Consider the following 15,304-nt stretch of genomic DNA (forward strand, 5'->3'; position numbering starts at 1 on the left):
CCTCGCTGCTTCTTACTCCTGCAATTCTGGCTTCTGGAAGGAATTAAATCTATAAGAAACAACTCTTGCCTTCTTCCCTCGAGTCCTTGCCAGAGTATTCCTTGCCAATTGGAGATGAGGGGATGAAGGGGCCCCAGGTGAGGGAAAAGCAAGGATGTGGAAGAGTCAGTCAATTGTATTTACACATACAGTGTGCATAACACTGTACTAAGCGCTCGGGAGAATACAACATAACAATAAAACAGACACATTCCCTGCCCGCAATGAGGTTAAAGCCTATTGTCAGGGGTGGCACAGGAAGCGAGTGCTTTTTCGGCCTCCGTTTTTTCATTACATGGTTGGAAAGTGTAGCAAGATCAAATAAGCTTTGACTCAGAACCAGGGTTGGAGTGGCGAAGAAGGAGGAGAACGAGGAGATAAGTGCTTAGTCCAATCAATCAATCAATCAATCAATCGTATTTATTGAGCGCTTACTGTGTGCAGAGCACTGTACTAAGCGCTTGGGAAGTACAAGATGGCAACATCTAGAGACGGTCCCGACCCAACAGTGGGCTCACGGTCTAGAAGGGGGCAACAAAACATATTAACAGAATAAAATAAATAGAATAAATATGTACAAGTAAAATAAATAAATATCTACCCTAGTGCTTAGAACAGTGCTTGGCACATAGTAAGCGCTTAATAAATCCAATTGAATGAATGAATGCTGGACACATTGTAAAAGACCACAGTGGGTTTTGTAGCAGTTTACACCACCATGATCTGTGGCAGAGAATTGTTCGGAGACATATCCCGGCTTTGCTGTGGCCTCCCTCTCCCATCCATCCATCGAGAGTATTTACTGAGTGCCTACTGTGTGTAGATCACTGTATTAAGCGCTCGGGAGAGCCCAGTGGAATTAAAAGCCTTGGTTCCGGCCCTCGAGATTCTTCCAAACAGCGTGGCCTGGAGAAAAGAGCAGAGGCCTGGGAGTTGGAGGACCTGTGTTGTAATCCCAGCCTGCTGGGTGACCTTGGGCAAGTCACTTCACTTCTCTGGGCTTCAGTCCCCTCATCCATAAAGCGGGGATTAATTAATAATAATAATGATGGCACTTATTAAGCGCCTACTAGGTGCAAAGCACTGTTCTAAGCGCTAGGGCAGGTTGCAAGGTGATCAGGTTGTCCCTCCGGGGGCTCACGGTCTTCACCCCCATTTTACAGATGAGGTAACTGAGGCCCAGAGAAGTGAAGTGACTTGCCCCAAGTCACACAGCTGACAACTGGCGGAGCCGGGATTTGAACCCATGACCTCCGACTCCAAAGCCCGTTGCGCTTTTCACTGAGCCACGCTGCTTCTCCGGTGAATTAAGAATTCTCTTTATTCTTACTCCTCCCTACTTAGACCGCGAGCCCCTCATGGGAGAGGGATGGTGTCCGACCCGTTATCTACACCAACACATAGTAAAGGGATTTGCGTTTAACAGCGACAATAATAATAACTATAATACTATGAAATTTGTCCTGCTAGGTTTCAGACGCATCACAACTTCCCCGAACGAGTGGGAAATCTGCCTTTATTTATTTTTTCTCCTCATCTTGAACATGCGGGAAACGTTAGGGCTTGGCACCTTGCAGCCTGGCTGCCTTTCCGTGTTTACGTGGACCGAATCCCAGCAGAGGATGTGGAAGACGGGTTATTGCTTTCAAGAGTAAGTTATTGGCGAAGTAAGTAACGAGTTGTACGGGATCCAAAACGGACACTGTGATTTCGGTGATTGATAGCGGCTTGTAACTTCCTGCTTTTCATCTCCGATTACCTCATGGGTAACGGCTGGTCTTTGTGGGAAGTCAGGTGTTTATGGACTTGTGATTTACGGACTTAAAAAGAAAAGAACAATTTGGAAACGAGGATCGCATCACCGTAGTGCCGAGGCACCTATTTAGCACGGGGAGAGTGAAGTAATCGAGAGTGATTTCCAATCATTTCTCGAGAATGCACGTTCTCCTGAAGGCCGATTCGCGCTTTAGGCATGGTGATACGGAAAATCGTCGGTGTCCTCCATTAGAGTCAATCAATCATATTGATCGAGTGCTAATCCAGGGCGGGGCACTGTATTAAGTGCTTGGGAGTGTAGAATTGAGATAGTAGACGTGATCCCTGCCCTCTAGAAGCTCACAGTTTAATGGGGAAAGACTGACAGTGCCATAAATTGCACGGCACAGGAAGCCAGACTTGGCTTCCCACTTGTGCCTTTGGAGTCCAAGATCCATTTAATTTGTCTCTCTCCTGGGGGAGGAATATGGAAATCAGTATACTATAAGTCTCTTCCCGGTGAAAGCGACGTTTTCCAGAAGCGGCAAAGCCCAGTGGATAGAGCCCAAGCCTGGGTGTCAGAAGGACCTGGGTTCTAATCCTGGCTCCTCCGCCTAGCTGATGGGTGACCTTGGGAAAGTCACTTCGCGTCTCTGTACTTCAGTTACTCCATCTCTAAAATGGGGTGGATACAAGCAAATCGGGGTGGACACTTTCATTCATTCATTCAGTCGTATTTATTGAGCGCTTACTGTGCGCAGAGCACTGTACTAAGCGCTTGGAAAGTACAATTCGGCAACAGATAGAGACAATCCCTTCCCAACAGTGGGCTCACAGTCTAGAAGGGGGTGACAGACAACAAAACCAAACAAACAGACAGGCATCAATACCACGGGAATAAACAGAATTATAGAAATATAAACATCATTAATTCAGACCCAGTCCCTGTCCCATGTAGGGCTCACAATCTCAATCCCCATTTTACAGATGAACCCGGGAGGTCATGGATTTTAATCCTGCTCCACCGCATGGTAGCTGTGTGACCTCGAGCTAGTCACTTCCCTTCTCTGGGCCTCAGTTTCCTCATCGGGAAAATGGAGATTGAGATTGTGAGCCTCACATGGGAAAGGGGCCGGGTCCAGCCTAACAAACGTGTATCTACCCCTGCGCTTAGTACAGTGCCTGGCACAGAGTAAGTACTTAACAAACACCATAATTATCACGATGATTATAAAGTGCCCAGGGGGTAGAGAGCCAAATGCGTAGATGACACAGAAAAGAGAAGGAGTTCCCGCTCCGCCAACTGTCAGCTGTGTGACTTTGGGCGAGTCACTTCTCTTCTCTGTGCCTCAGTTCCCTCATCTGTAAAATGGGGATGAAGACTGTGAGCCCCCCGTGGGACAACCTGATCACCTTGTAACCTCCCCAGCGCTTAGAACAGTGCTTGGCACACAGTAAGCGCTTAATAAATGCCATCATCATTATTATTATTATGGGGGGAAAGAGGGCTTAATTGGGGAAGGCCTCCTGGAGGAGATGTGACCTTAATAAGGCTTGGAAAGTGAGGAGAGTTGTGGTCTGAGGTATCAATCAACCAATCGTATTTATTGAGCGCTTACTGTGTGCAGAGCACTGGCATATATATGTTTGTATATATGTTTGTACATATTTTTTACTCTATTTTATTTGTCCATATCTATTCTATTTATTTTATTTTGTTAGTATGTTTGGTTTTGTTCTCTGTCTCCCCCTTTTAGACTGTGAGCCCACTGTTGGGTAGGGACCGTCTCTCTATGTTGCCAATCTGTACTTCCCAAGCGCTTAGTACAGTGCTCTGCACATAGTAAGCGCTCAATAAATACGATTGATGATGATGATGATGGTATAGGGAGGGGAGAGGGTTTTCCAGGCCAGGGAGAGGATGTGGGGAAAAAGGTTGGCAGTGTGTTAGACGAGATCGGGGCCCGGTGAGCACGCTAGTGTTAGATCAAGGAGGTGAAGTTGACGATGATCGATTTTCATCGCTTTGGTTCACGCAATAACTCAGCAGTTACAACGGAGCCACTTTCCCCCCTGACTTTTCAGGCGAGGTCACCCCAGAGGAGCGATCTTTGCTTCGGAAACAATTTCATGCCTAGGATGTGTCCGTAGAAGTGGTGGTTTTCAGCTCCTGCCTTACTGCGTCCTTTGCGTTCTCTCCGTGTGGCTGGATTTGAGACCTGAACTGACGACAGAAGGCGCTTCTGGCTCTTTAAGCAGTTATTTTTTAATGATTATGACATTTAATAAGCGCTTACTACGTGCCAGGCACTGTACTAAAAACTGGGGTAGATACAAACTAATCAGATTAGGCCCGATTCGTGTCCCACGTGGGGCTCACCGCCTCACCCCCATTTTACAGATGAAGGAGCCGAGGCCCAGAGAAGCAAAGTGACTTGCCCAGGATCACACAGCAAAGTGGCAGAGAAGGGATTGGAGAGCAGGTCTTTCTAGCTTTGGAGTCAGAGGTCGTGGGTTCAAACCCCGGCTCCGCCACTTGTCAGCTGTGTGACTTTGGGCAAGTCACTTCACTTCTCTGGGCCTCAGTTACCTCATCTGTAAAATGGGGATGGAGACTGTGAGCCCCACTTGGGACAACCTGATCACCTTGTAACCTCCCCAGCGCTTAGAACAGTGCTTTGCACATAGTAAGCGCTTAATAAATGCCATTATTCTTATTATTCTTATTATTCTTATTCTTATTCTTATTATTCTTCTTCTTCTTATTATTATTATTTCAGGCCCACGCTCTAACCACTAGACAACACTGCTGCTTCCCTGGGGTCACCCATAGGTTGAACCAAACTGAACGTGGCAAAATTGGGTTTTCCCCAATGAGCGCATGTACCTCTAGGCTACAACCTCATCCTTTAGACTGTAAGCTCATTGTGGGCAGGGAAGGTGTCTCATATTGTTACATTGGACTCTCCCAAGCGCTCAGTACAGTGTTCTGCACACGGTAAGCGCACGATAAATACGATCGATCGGATGATACAATGTAACGGAGTTGGTAGAAAGGCTCCCCGCCTGGCCTGGGAGTCAGAAGGACCTGGGTTCTAATCTCGGTTCCGCCACCTCCTCCTCATCATCAATCGTATTTATTGAGCGCTTACTATGTGCAGAGCACTGTACTAAGCGCTTGGGAAGTACAAATTGGCAGCATATAGAGACAGTCCCTACCCGACAGTGGGCTCACAGTCTAAAAGCTGCCACTTGTCAGCTGTGTGACTTTGGGCAAGTCACTTAACTTCTCTGGGCCTCAGTTACCTTATCTGTAAAATGGGACTGTGAGCCCCACGTGGGACAAACTGATCACCTTGTATCCCTCCCAGCGCTTAGAACAGTGCACATAGTAAGCGCTTAACAAATGCCATTATTATTATTATTATTATTATTATTATTATTATTGTCTGCTGTGTGACCTTGGGCAAGTCACTTCACTTGTCTGGGCCCCAGTTCCCTCATCTGGAAAATGGGGATCAGGACTATGGGGCAGGGACTGTAACCAACCCGATTGTCTTGTATCTACTCCAGCTCTTAATACTTTGACGGGCACACAGGAAGCGCTTAGCAAATACAATAATAAATGTAATTATTATTATTGTTAACGAGATTTCAATCTAGAAGGAGCATCAGCCGTGAAGCGAGGTGCTGCTCTCCTTGAGTAGCTCCTGAAAAAAACTGGGTTGCCAGGAGCTCGACTAGCAGACGCTGTAAGTAGAAAATACATTACAGTGGAAAGAGCACTGGCTTTGGAGTCAGAGGTCATGGGTTCGAATCCCGACTCCGCCACACGTCTGCTGTGTGATCTTGGGCAAGTCACTTCACTTCTCTGGGCCTCAGTTGCCTCATCTGTAAAATGGGGATTAAGACTGTGAGCCCCACGTGGGACAACCTGATCACCCTGTATCCTCCCCAGTGCTTAGAACAGTGCTTTGCACATAGTAAGCGCTTAACAAATGCCTATTATTATTATTATTATTATTATTATTATTATCCCGATTAATGCACCACGTGTGGCGTGGAAAACTGGCCATCCCCACTAATAATTGGCATTTTTCAAGTGCTGCTTTTGTGCCAAGCACTGTTCTAAGCACTGGGGTTGATCCAAGCAGCGTGGCTCAGTGGAAAGAGCCCGGGCTTTGGAGTCAAGGGGTCGTGGGTTCAAATCCCGGCTCCGCCACTTGTCAGCTGGGTGACTTTGGGCAAGTCACTTCACTTCTCTGGGCATCAGTTCCCTCATCTGTAAAATGGGGATGAAGACTGTGAGCCCCACGTGGGACAACCTGATTACCTTGTATCCACCCCAGCGCTTAGAACAGTGCTTGGCACATTGTAAGCGCTTAACAAATACCAACATTATTATTATTATTATTATCCAAGATAATCAGGGCAGACACAACCTCTGTCCCACATGGGGCTTCCAATCGGAGGGGGAACGGGTGTTGAATCCCCATTTCACAGGTAAGGGGACTGAGGCACCAAGAAGCTAAGGGACTTGGCCAAGGTCACACAGCAGCATCGAGGAGGCCGATTTGGCCCCTGGACAGTGGGAGTCCAGAGGCGGGGAAGAAAAAAGGAATTTTCTCCCTCCAGAGTCTCTGGGAGGGTTGTTGACTTAAACCGGTGTCGAGAAAATATTTCACGACCAAACCCCAGTAGGAAGAAACACATCTTCTCACCCTGTCTCCCATGTGTCCTCCGGTCACACTACTGATTAAACTTCTAACACCTCCCGTCATTTGGCAGGGGATGGCGTCTGAAATGATTTGTAAAAGCTCCCCGAGGGCGTCAGAGCCCGACTGTCCCCCAACCCCGCCAGCCCCAGGTTGGTTTTCATCATCATCATCATCATCAATCGTATTTATTGAACGCTTACTGTGTGCAGAGCACTGTACGAAGCCCTAGGGAAGTACAAGTTTGCAACATATAGAGACGGTCCCTACCTATCATCATCATCATCAATCGTATTTATTGAACGCTTACTGTGTGCAGAGCACTGTACGAAGCCCTTGGGAAGTACAAGTTTGCAACATATAGAGGCGGTCCCTACCTATCATCGTCATCATCAATAGTATTTATTGAGCGCTTACTGTGTGCAGAGTACTGGACTAAGCGCTTGGGAAGTCCAAGTTGGCAACATCTAGAGACGGTCCCGACCCAACAGTGGGCTCACAGTCTAAAAGGGGGAGACAGAGAACAAAACCAAACATACTAACAAAATAAAATAAATAGAATAGATGTGTACAAGTAAAATAAATAAATAGAGTAATAAATATGTACAAACATATATGCAGGTGCTGTGGGGAAGGGGGAGACAGAGAACAAAACCAAACATACTAACAAAATAAAATAAATAGATAGGTACAAGTAAAATAAACTCAGTTTCCTCTGAGTGCCCCTCGAAATGCTGCTTGTCACAGTAGTCTTAGGTCCTCATGTGTGGAAAGTCATCTCTGAAAATGTCTTCGGGGTGTCCCCCACCGGCTTTGAGGTTATGAGCCCTAAGCGTCTCAAAAGCAAGTATGGTATCATCAATCCATCGTATTTGTTGAGCGCTTTCTGTAATAATAATAATAATATTCATTGTGGTATTTGCTAAGCGCTTGCTTTGTGCCAGACCCTGTACGAAGCGCTGGAGTGGGTACAAGCAAATCGGGTCAGACACAGTCCCTGTCCCATGTGACATACAGTCGCCCACTGTTGGGTAGGGACCGTCTCTATATGTTGCCAATTTGTACTTCCCAAGCGCTTAGTACAGTGCTCTGCACATAGTAAGCGCTCAATCAATACGATTGATGATGATGATTTTCCAGACGAGGTGACTGAGGCCCAGAGAAGTGAAGTGACTTGCCCAAGGTCACACCGCAGGCAAGTGGCGGAGAAGGGATTAGAATCCATGACCTTCTGATTCCCAGGCCCAGTCTCTAGCCACTGTACACCGTGCGAGCACTGTACTAAGTGCTCGGGAGAGTAGGATTCAGCAGAGTTGGTAGACACTGTTCCCTGCCTACAGTGAGCTTCCATTCGAACATCATGGGGAGAGGACAGAGGGACAGAGCTCTCCCCAGAGGGGATTTTTTGGGTGGGGAGGGTATTTATACAATGTGAGCCCACTGTTGGGTAGGGACTGTCTCTATATGTTGCCAACTTGTACTTCCCAAGCGCTTAGTACAGTGCTCTGCACACAGTAAGCGCTCAATAAATATGATTGATTGATGATGATGATACAAGCAAATCAGGTTGGACACAGTCCATGTCCCACGTGGGGCTCACAGTCTTCATCCCCTTTGTAAAGATGAGGGAACTGAGGCCCAGAGAAGTAAAGTGCCTTGCCCAAGGCCATCCAGCAAGTGGGTATGGAGCCGGAATTAGAACTCAGGTCCTCTGAATCCCAGATCCATGCCCTTTCCACTAAGCCACATCGCTACCTGGAAGAATACTAAAGGACCCTCCTGAAAGTTGTTCTTCCTGGAAGATGTCGGGCAGAACGTAGATTACATTCAGCTTTGCCGGAGTGTTTCTTTTCGACTCTGGATTTTGGGCTACTGTGTGACCTTGGTCGAGTCCCTCAACGTCTCTGGGCCTCAGTTTCCTCACCTACGAAATGGGTTCTACCTCTCCTTTGTGCTGTGAGCCTCACACAGGACAGGGACTGCGTTTTGATCCGATTATCTTGTAGCTTGACCAGTTCTTGGCAGAGAGTGAGCGCTTACTAAATTTTAAACTCCTCAAGGGCAGGGATGGTGTGTTCTCATAATAGTGTACACCTTGTACAGTGCTGGGCACAGTGTAGGTGCTCAGTAAATACTATTGGTGGGGGTAGGGAAGAATGAATGGGTAAGTAGAGAGGTGTAAATGAAAGTGTCACTCACTCTCTCCCTCTTTTCCTTCCTCCTCTTCCTCTCCCCCTCTCTCTGCACCCCTCTTTCTCCTTAAAACATTGAATTTTGTTCCCCCAAACCTCCTCCTGGAGGAAAACTTATTCTCCAGAATAATCAGCACATCTCTTCCTCAACTAAGCCCTAATTTCCTCTTCTCCCACTCGTTTCTGCATCACCCTTGCACTTGGATTTATGTCATCTGTCTCCCTCTCTAGACTGTAAGCTCGCTGTGTCTCATAATTGTTATAGCGTCCTCTCCCAAGCGCTTAGTACAGTGCTCTACACACAGTAAGCACTCGAAAAATACCATTATTGGATAAATTGTAAGCTAATCGTGGGAAGGAAATGCGTCTACCGACTCTGTTAATAATAATAATAATAATAATGATGATGGCATTTGTTAAGTGCTTACTATGTGCAGAGCACTGTTCTAAGCACTGGGGGGGATACAAGGTGATCCCCTCTCCCCCTTGTCCCCCTCTTCATCCCCCCATCTTACCTCCTTCCCTTCCCCACAGCACCTGTATATATGTATATATGGTTGCACATATTTATTACTCTATTTATTTATTTATTTATTTTACTTGTACATTTCTATCCTATTTATTTTATTTTGTTGGTATGTTTGGTTTTGTTCTCTGTCTCCCCCTTTTAGACTGTGAGCCCACTGTTGGGTAGGGACTGTCTCTATGTGTTGCCAATTTGTACTTCCCAAGCGCTTAGTACAGTGCTCTGCACATAGTAACCGCTCAATAAATACGATTGATTGATTGATTGATTGATCAAGTTGTCCCTCATGGGGCTCACGGTCTTAATCCCCATTTTACAGATGAGGTAACTGAGGCTCAGAGAAGTTAAGTGACTTGCCCAAGGTCACATAGCAGACATGTGGTGGAGTAGGGATTCGAACCCATGACCTCTGACTCCAAAGCCCGTGTTCTTTCCACTGAGCCACGCTGCTTCTGTTGTTTTGTCATCTCCCAAGCATTTAATACTGTGCTCTATATGCAGGAAGCGCTCAGTAGATAGCATCGATTGAGTGACACGGGGAAGCAGCGTGGCTCATTGGAAAGAGCACGGGCTTTGGAGTCAGAGGTCAGGGGTTCAAATCCCGGCTCCGCCAATTGTCAGCTGTGTGACTTTCGGCAAGTCTCTGGGCCTCAGTTACCTCATCTGTAAAATGGGGATGAAGACTGTGAGCCCCAAGTGGGACAACCTGATCACCTTGTATCCCCCCAGCGTTTAGAACAGTGCTTGGCACATAGTAAGCGCTTAACAAATGCCATCATCATCATTATTATTCTCCGTGACTGGTACCGTGACCGGCAGCTTGGAGGGGCCACCGCGATCGAGCCACGTCCTGGGAATAGCTGGGGACCGAGCTGGGACACGTGGCGTGACGTCCGTTCTCTGGAGAGGATTTTCACGGAGACGGGAAAATCCCTCGGGAAACCGAGACTCCCAAGGTGGGCGCAGAACCTTCCTCCCGTCTCTGAGCTAATGATGCTCGCGGTCTCCGCGACGGAAGAAGTCCGTCTCCCAGGGACTGTTCTTTCCAAAGGGCACCAACCTGCAAATTACCGATTCTTCCCAGTCTGGTCTCCAGGAGACCAGAGTGGAAAATGGGCATGAAAACACGAGCGTGGCCCTGCTTGCCTTTCTCTCTCCTCTCTCTCTGCCGGCCTCTCTCTTTCTGCCTAATCTCCCCAAACAAAATACTTATCGCCAACTCACTTCTCTGCTTTTCACTTCCCTCTTCTGTCTTCTCTGTAGGCACAGTGGCAAAAGATCTGCTTAAACCGTGATAGCGATCCACGGTCACCCACCCCACTACCAATTTACAGTCCTCCCGAAATCCCACGTCCGTACAACAAGGCCGAGCGTGCCACCCTCTCCCAACAGCTTCGCAGGGTGCTCTGCCCACAGTATGCGCTCAATTAATACCGTTGATTAATTGTCTTGACATTCAAACGCCGGGACCAGGTGTCTTAAGAGGTAAACCCTAGATGGCCAGGGGAGCCCCATAAATAGACCCACCCTAATCCAGTAAAATGGGAAAAAAAAATAGCCGATCGCAGTAGCCTCGGGGGTGACTTGAGAGGCTCCAAAAATTGATGGGGACTATTTTCAGAAGGAACTGTGATGTGTGTAGTCGCCCTCAAACTGTGACACTGACTTTTTGGTAAATTAACCTCAATTTGTACTTCCCAAGCGCTTAGTACAGTGCTCTGCACATAGTAAGCGCTCAATAAATACGATTGATTGATTGATTGATTAACCGGCTTTAGGCTATTTTTTAAGCCCTCACTATGTGGCAAGCATTGTACAGAGAAGCAGCGTGGCACAGTGGGAAAGAGCCCGGGCTTTGGACTCGGAGGTCATGGGTTTGAATCCCGGCTCCGCCACTTGTCAGCTGTGTGACTTTGGGCAAGTCACTTCACTTCTCTGGCCCTCAGTTCCCTCAACTGTAAAATGGGGATAAAAACTGTGAGCCCCCCGTGGGACAACCTGATCACCTTGTAACCTCCCCAGCGCTTTGAACAGTGCTTTGCACATAGTAAGCGCTTAATAAATGCTATCATTATTATTATTACTAAGTGTTAGGGTGGATAAAAGATCATTACAGTCCCACGTGGAGCTCACAGTTCAATAATAATAATGATAACAGTTATGGTATGTGTTAAATTTAAGTAGAAGAGAGAACAGGTATGGATTCCCCTTTTACAGATGAGCTAACTGAGGCACAGGGAGGCTAAGTAATAATAATAATGATGATGATGGCATTTGTTAAGCGCTTACTATGCACCAAGCCCTGTTCTAAAAGCTGGGGGGTGGGGGGGGATAATGGATTCCCCTTTTACAGATGAGCTAACTGAGGCACAGGAAGGCTAAGTAATAATAATAATAATGTTGATGGCATTTGTTAAGCACTTACTATGCACCAAGCACTGTTCTAAATGCTGCGGGGGGGATAATGGATTCCCCTTTTACAGACGAGCTAACTGAGGCACGGGGAGGCTAAGTAATAATAATAATAATGATGATGGCATTTGTTAAGCGCTTACTATACACCAAGCACTGTTCTAAACGCTGTGGGGGGGGGGGGATAAGGGATTCCCCTTTTACAGATGAGCTAACTGAGGCACAGGGAGGCTAAGTAATGACAATAATAATGATGATGGCATTTGTTAAGCACTTACTATGCACCAAGCACTGTTCTAAACGCTGGGGGGGATACAAGGTAATCAGGTTTGTCCCACATGGGGCTCACAGTCTTCATCCCCATTTTACAGATGAGGTAACTGAGGCCCAGAGAAGTTAAGTGACCTGCTCCAAGTCACACAGCTAAGTAGCAGAGCCAGGATTCGAACCCATGATCTCTGGCTCCCAAGCTCGTGCTCTTTCCACTGAGCCATGCTGTTTCTAAGTGACTTGTCCAAAATTAAACAGTGGCCCTTCCAAAGAGGCCACGCTGCTTCCCTATTTGCACCTATACCAGGAATTGACAGTTTGGTTTTTCTTTTCCGTGCACACAGTCTATGCTCACTGATAGGTCTTGGCGTATTTTGAGAACGAATCTGGTATTGATGAAGGTGCTTAAGTAGCTGATCGTTTTTTCTTTCTATTCACGATTCACATTTTGCAATTTAAATGAAACTGAAAGTTGAGCATCTCCCCTTTGTGTGCGATTAACTTATGTAGCCACTTTATAGATTAAAATGGTGTTTATGTTTTAAAACGGCGTTCCCCCGTTTTGAGGTTTACCGAAAAGCTGCCGCCTTTATTTTTTTTTTTTAATGTTATTTTTTAAGCGCCTATTCTGTGTAAGACGCTGTACTAAGCCCTGTGGTAGATACAACTAATCAGGTTGGGCCCAGTCCCTGTCCCAGTCTTAATCCCCATTTGCCTGACGAGGGAACTGAGATGCAGAGATGCTAGGTGACTTACCCAAGGTCACCCAGCAGACGAGCGGTGGAGCTGGGATTAGAACCCAGCTACTTCGAACTACCCATTAGACCACCCTGCTTCTCAAGCATTTGTTTCCCCCCGAAGCAGCAGAGGTGAATTTGGTCGGATGGGTCCCCGTTCTTTTGTCAGTGGTGTTTGTTAAGCGCTTACTGTGCGCCAGGCACCGCACAAAGCGTACAACCTACAAGTTAAGTAGGTTGGACCCAGCTAAATCCCACGCGGGCTCCCGGTCTTCACCCCTGTTTTGCAGACGAGGTCACCAAGGCCCAGAGAAGTGAAGTAACTCACCCAGGGACGCACAGCAGTCAAGGGGTGAAGCCGGGATTAGAACTCAGGGCCTCGGACCTCCAGGCCACCTGCTTTTTGAGGTGGGCCACCGACACCAAACACTTTTGGGTGAGGTGACGGTAGTTTTTGATGGAAAATCACGCCTCCGTCCTGAGAAATGGGAATGATTCAGAAAGCGGGCTCCTGGAGTGTCCAACAGAAGCGGGCTCTGTCTTTCCTTGCTCCTCTCCCTTCCCCTTCCGTCCCTTCCCCATCGAGCTCCTTCTGTCTCTGAAATCTTCCGCGGACCGTTCCTTCCCGCGCCTCCCCTGGGCTCCTGGCTCTGCTTCCTCAGAGAGACATCGCTGCCCTGGATTTTTCCGAAAACCCCCGCTATATTTAGAAATCCAAGCTGATCTGTGGCCCGGATCCAGGCTTCCCGCCCGTCCCGGGGATCCGGTGGTTTCCGTCCGGGGCTAGTGAGGAGGGGACTTGACCTCTGGTCAGTCGGTCAGTCTGTCGAATTTATTGAGCACTTACTGTGGGCAGAGCACTGTATTAAGCACTTGGGAGAGGACAATAGAACAATAGAGCAACAGTGTCTTCACTCCTCTAGAAATTCTTCTAGAGAAGCAACGTGGAAAGTGCACGGACACTGGGGGTGAGTGGACAGAGTTTTAATCATCATCAATCGTATTTATTGAGCGCTTACTGTGTGCAGAGCACTGTACTAAGCGCTTGGGAAGTACAAGTTGGCAACATATAGAGACAGTCCCTACACAACAGTGGGCTCACAGTCTAAAAGCACCATTCTAAGCACTGGGGAGGTTACAAGGTGATCAGGTTGTCCCGTAGGGGGCTCGCAGTCTTAATCCCCATTTTACAGATGACGTAACTGAGGCACAGAGAAGTGAAGTGACTTGCCCAAAGTCACCCATCTGACAACTGGCAGAGCAGGATTTGAACCCATGACCTCTGACTCCAAAGCCCAGGCTCTTTCCACTGAGCCACGCTGCTTCTCTAGCTGTCTGTCTCCGCCTCTAGACCGTGAGCTCATTGTGGGCAGGGACCGTGTCTGTTTTTTATTGTAGTGGACTCTCCCAAGCGCTTAGTACAGTGCTCTGCATACAGTAAGCGCTTAATAAATACGATGGACCGATCAACTGACTGAGGCCGTGGATAATCCCTGACTGTTCCTACCTGAAGCTTCATATGGTAAAGTTAATTATCACTGTGTAATTGCACAGTAATGGCATTGGTTAATCACTTATTATGCGTCCTAAGCGCTGGGGTAGATTCAAGGTAATCAGGTTGGACGCAGTTCCTATCCCAGATGGAGCTCACGGTCTTCACCCCCATTTTACAGCTGAGTGAACTGAGGCCCGGAAAAGTGAAGTGACTTGCCCAAGGTCACACATGCATTCATTCATTCATTCAATCGTATTCATTGAGCGCTTACTGTGTGCAGAGCACTGTACGAAGCCCTTGGGAAGTACAAGTTTGCAACATATAGAGACGGTCCCTACCCATCATCATCATCATCATCAATCGTATTTATTGAGCGCTTACTGTGTGCAGAGCACTGTACTAAGCACTTGGGAAGCCCAAGGTGGCAACATCTAGAGACAGTCCCTACCCAACAGTGGGCTCACAGTCTAAAAGGGGGAGACAGAGAACAAAACCAAACATACTAACAAAATAAAATAAATAGAATAGATATGTACAAGTAAAATAAATAAATAGAGTAATAAATATGTACAAATATACATACCCAACAGTCTGGAAGGGCTCGGACTCTATCCACTAGGCCATGCTGCTTCTCAAATTGGTGTCCGTTTTCACGCGACTCTACCGATCGCGTGTTTGGAGAGCGAAGTCGAGACATCAGAATTATAGTCTGAATTTCTTCACTTGATTCACGCTTTAAGCGTTCAGAACAATCATTAATACGTTTTGCTGTTTCCAACCTGCCGGAACATCAACTTAGGCTTAGTACAATGCTCTGCACACAGTAAGCACTCAAGAAATATGATTGATTGATTGATTAGGCTGTTTTTCCCTTCAGTGTTCAGTCATTTCCATAAATGCGTTTAAACGACGGGGCAATTTATTAATCACCGTATTAGGAAAAACAAATTGTTTATGGGTGTTGAGGTGGGGATTTAATTCCTATCTCTTCAAGCTTCTGTGAATGCAGATGAGTTGCTAATCGTTCGGTTTATGGTTTGTCTTTTGCACTAAGCATACTGTAAATCCACACATACTGCACTGAAGAGGCACAAATATCTCCATTTATTCATTCATATTTATTGAGCGCTTACTGTGTGCAGAGCACTGTACTAAGCGCTTGG

General features: G+C 47.0%; 1 protein-coding gene across 1 annotated transcript in view; it reads right to left on the reverse strand.

Annotated features, from left to right (window-relative positions):
* PRDX4 (peroxiredoxin 4) overlaps positions 1–15,304 on the reverse strand; it is a 53,410-nt gene that overhangs the window by 25,608 nt on the left and 12,498 nt on the right. The window contains exons 2-3 of the mRNA XM_038756991.1: positions 13,032–13,124; positions 10,035–10,127 (exon numbers count right to left, since the gene is read on the reverse strand). Coding sequence (XP_038612919.1) covers positions 10,035–10,127; positions 13,032–13,124 — 186 coding nt within the window. The remainder of the gene's footprint in view (positions 1–10,034; positions 10,128–13,031; positions 13,125–15,304) is intronic.

Source organism: Tachyglossus aculeatus, chromosome 15, assembly GCF_015852505.1.
Source record: "Tachyglossus aculeatus isolate mTacAcu1 chromosome 15, mTacAcu1.pri, whole genome shotgun sequence".
NCBI lineage: Eukaryota > Metazoa > Chordata > Mammalia > Monotremata > Tachyglossidae > Tachyglossus > Tachyglossus aculeatus.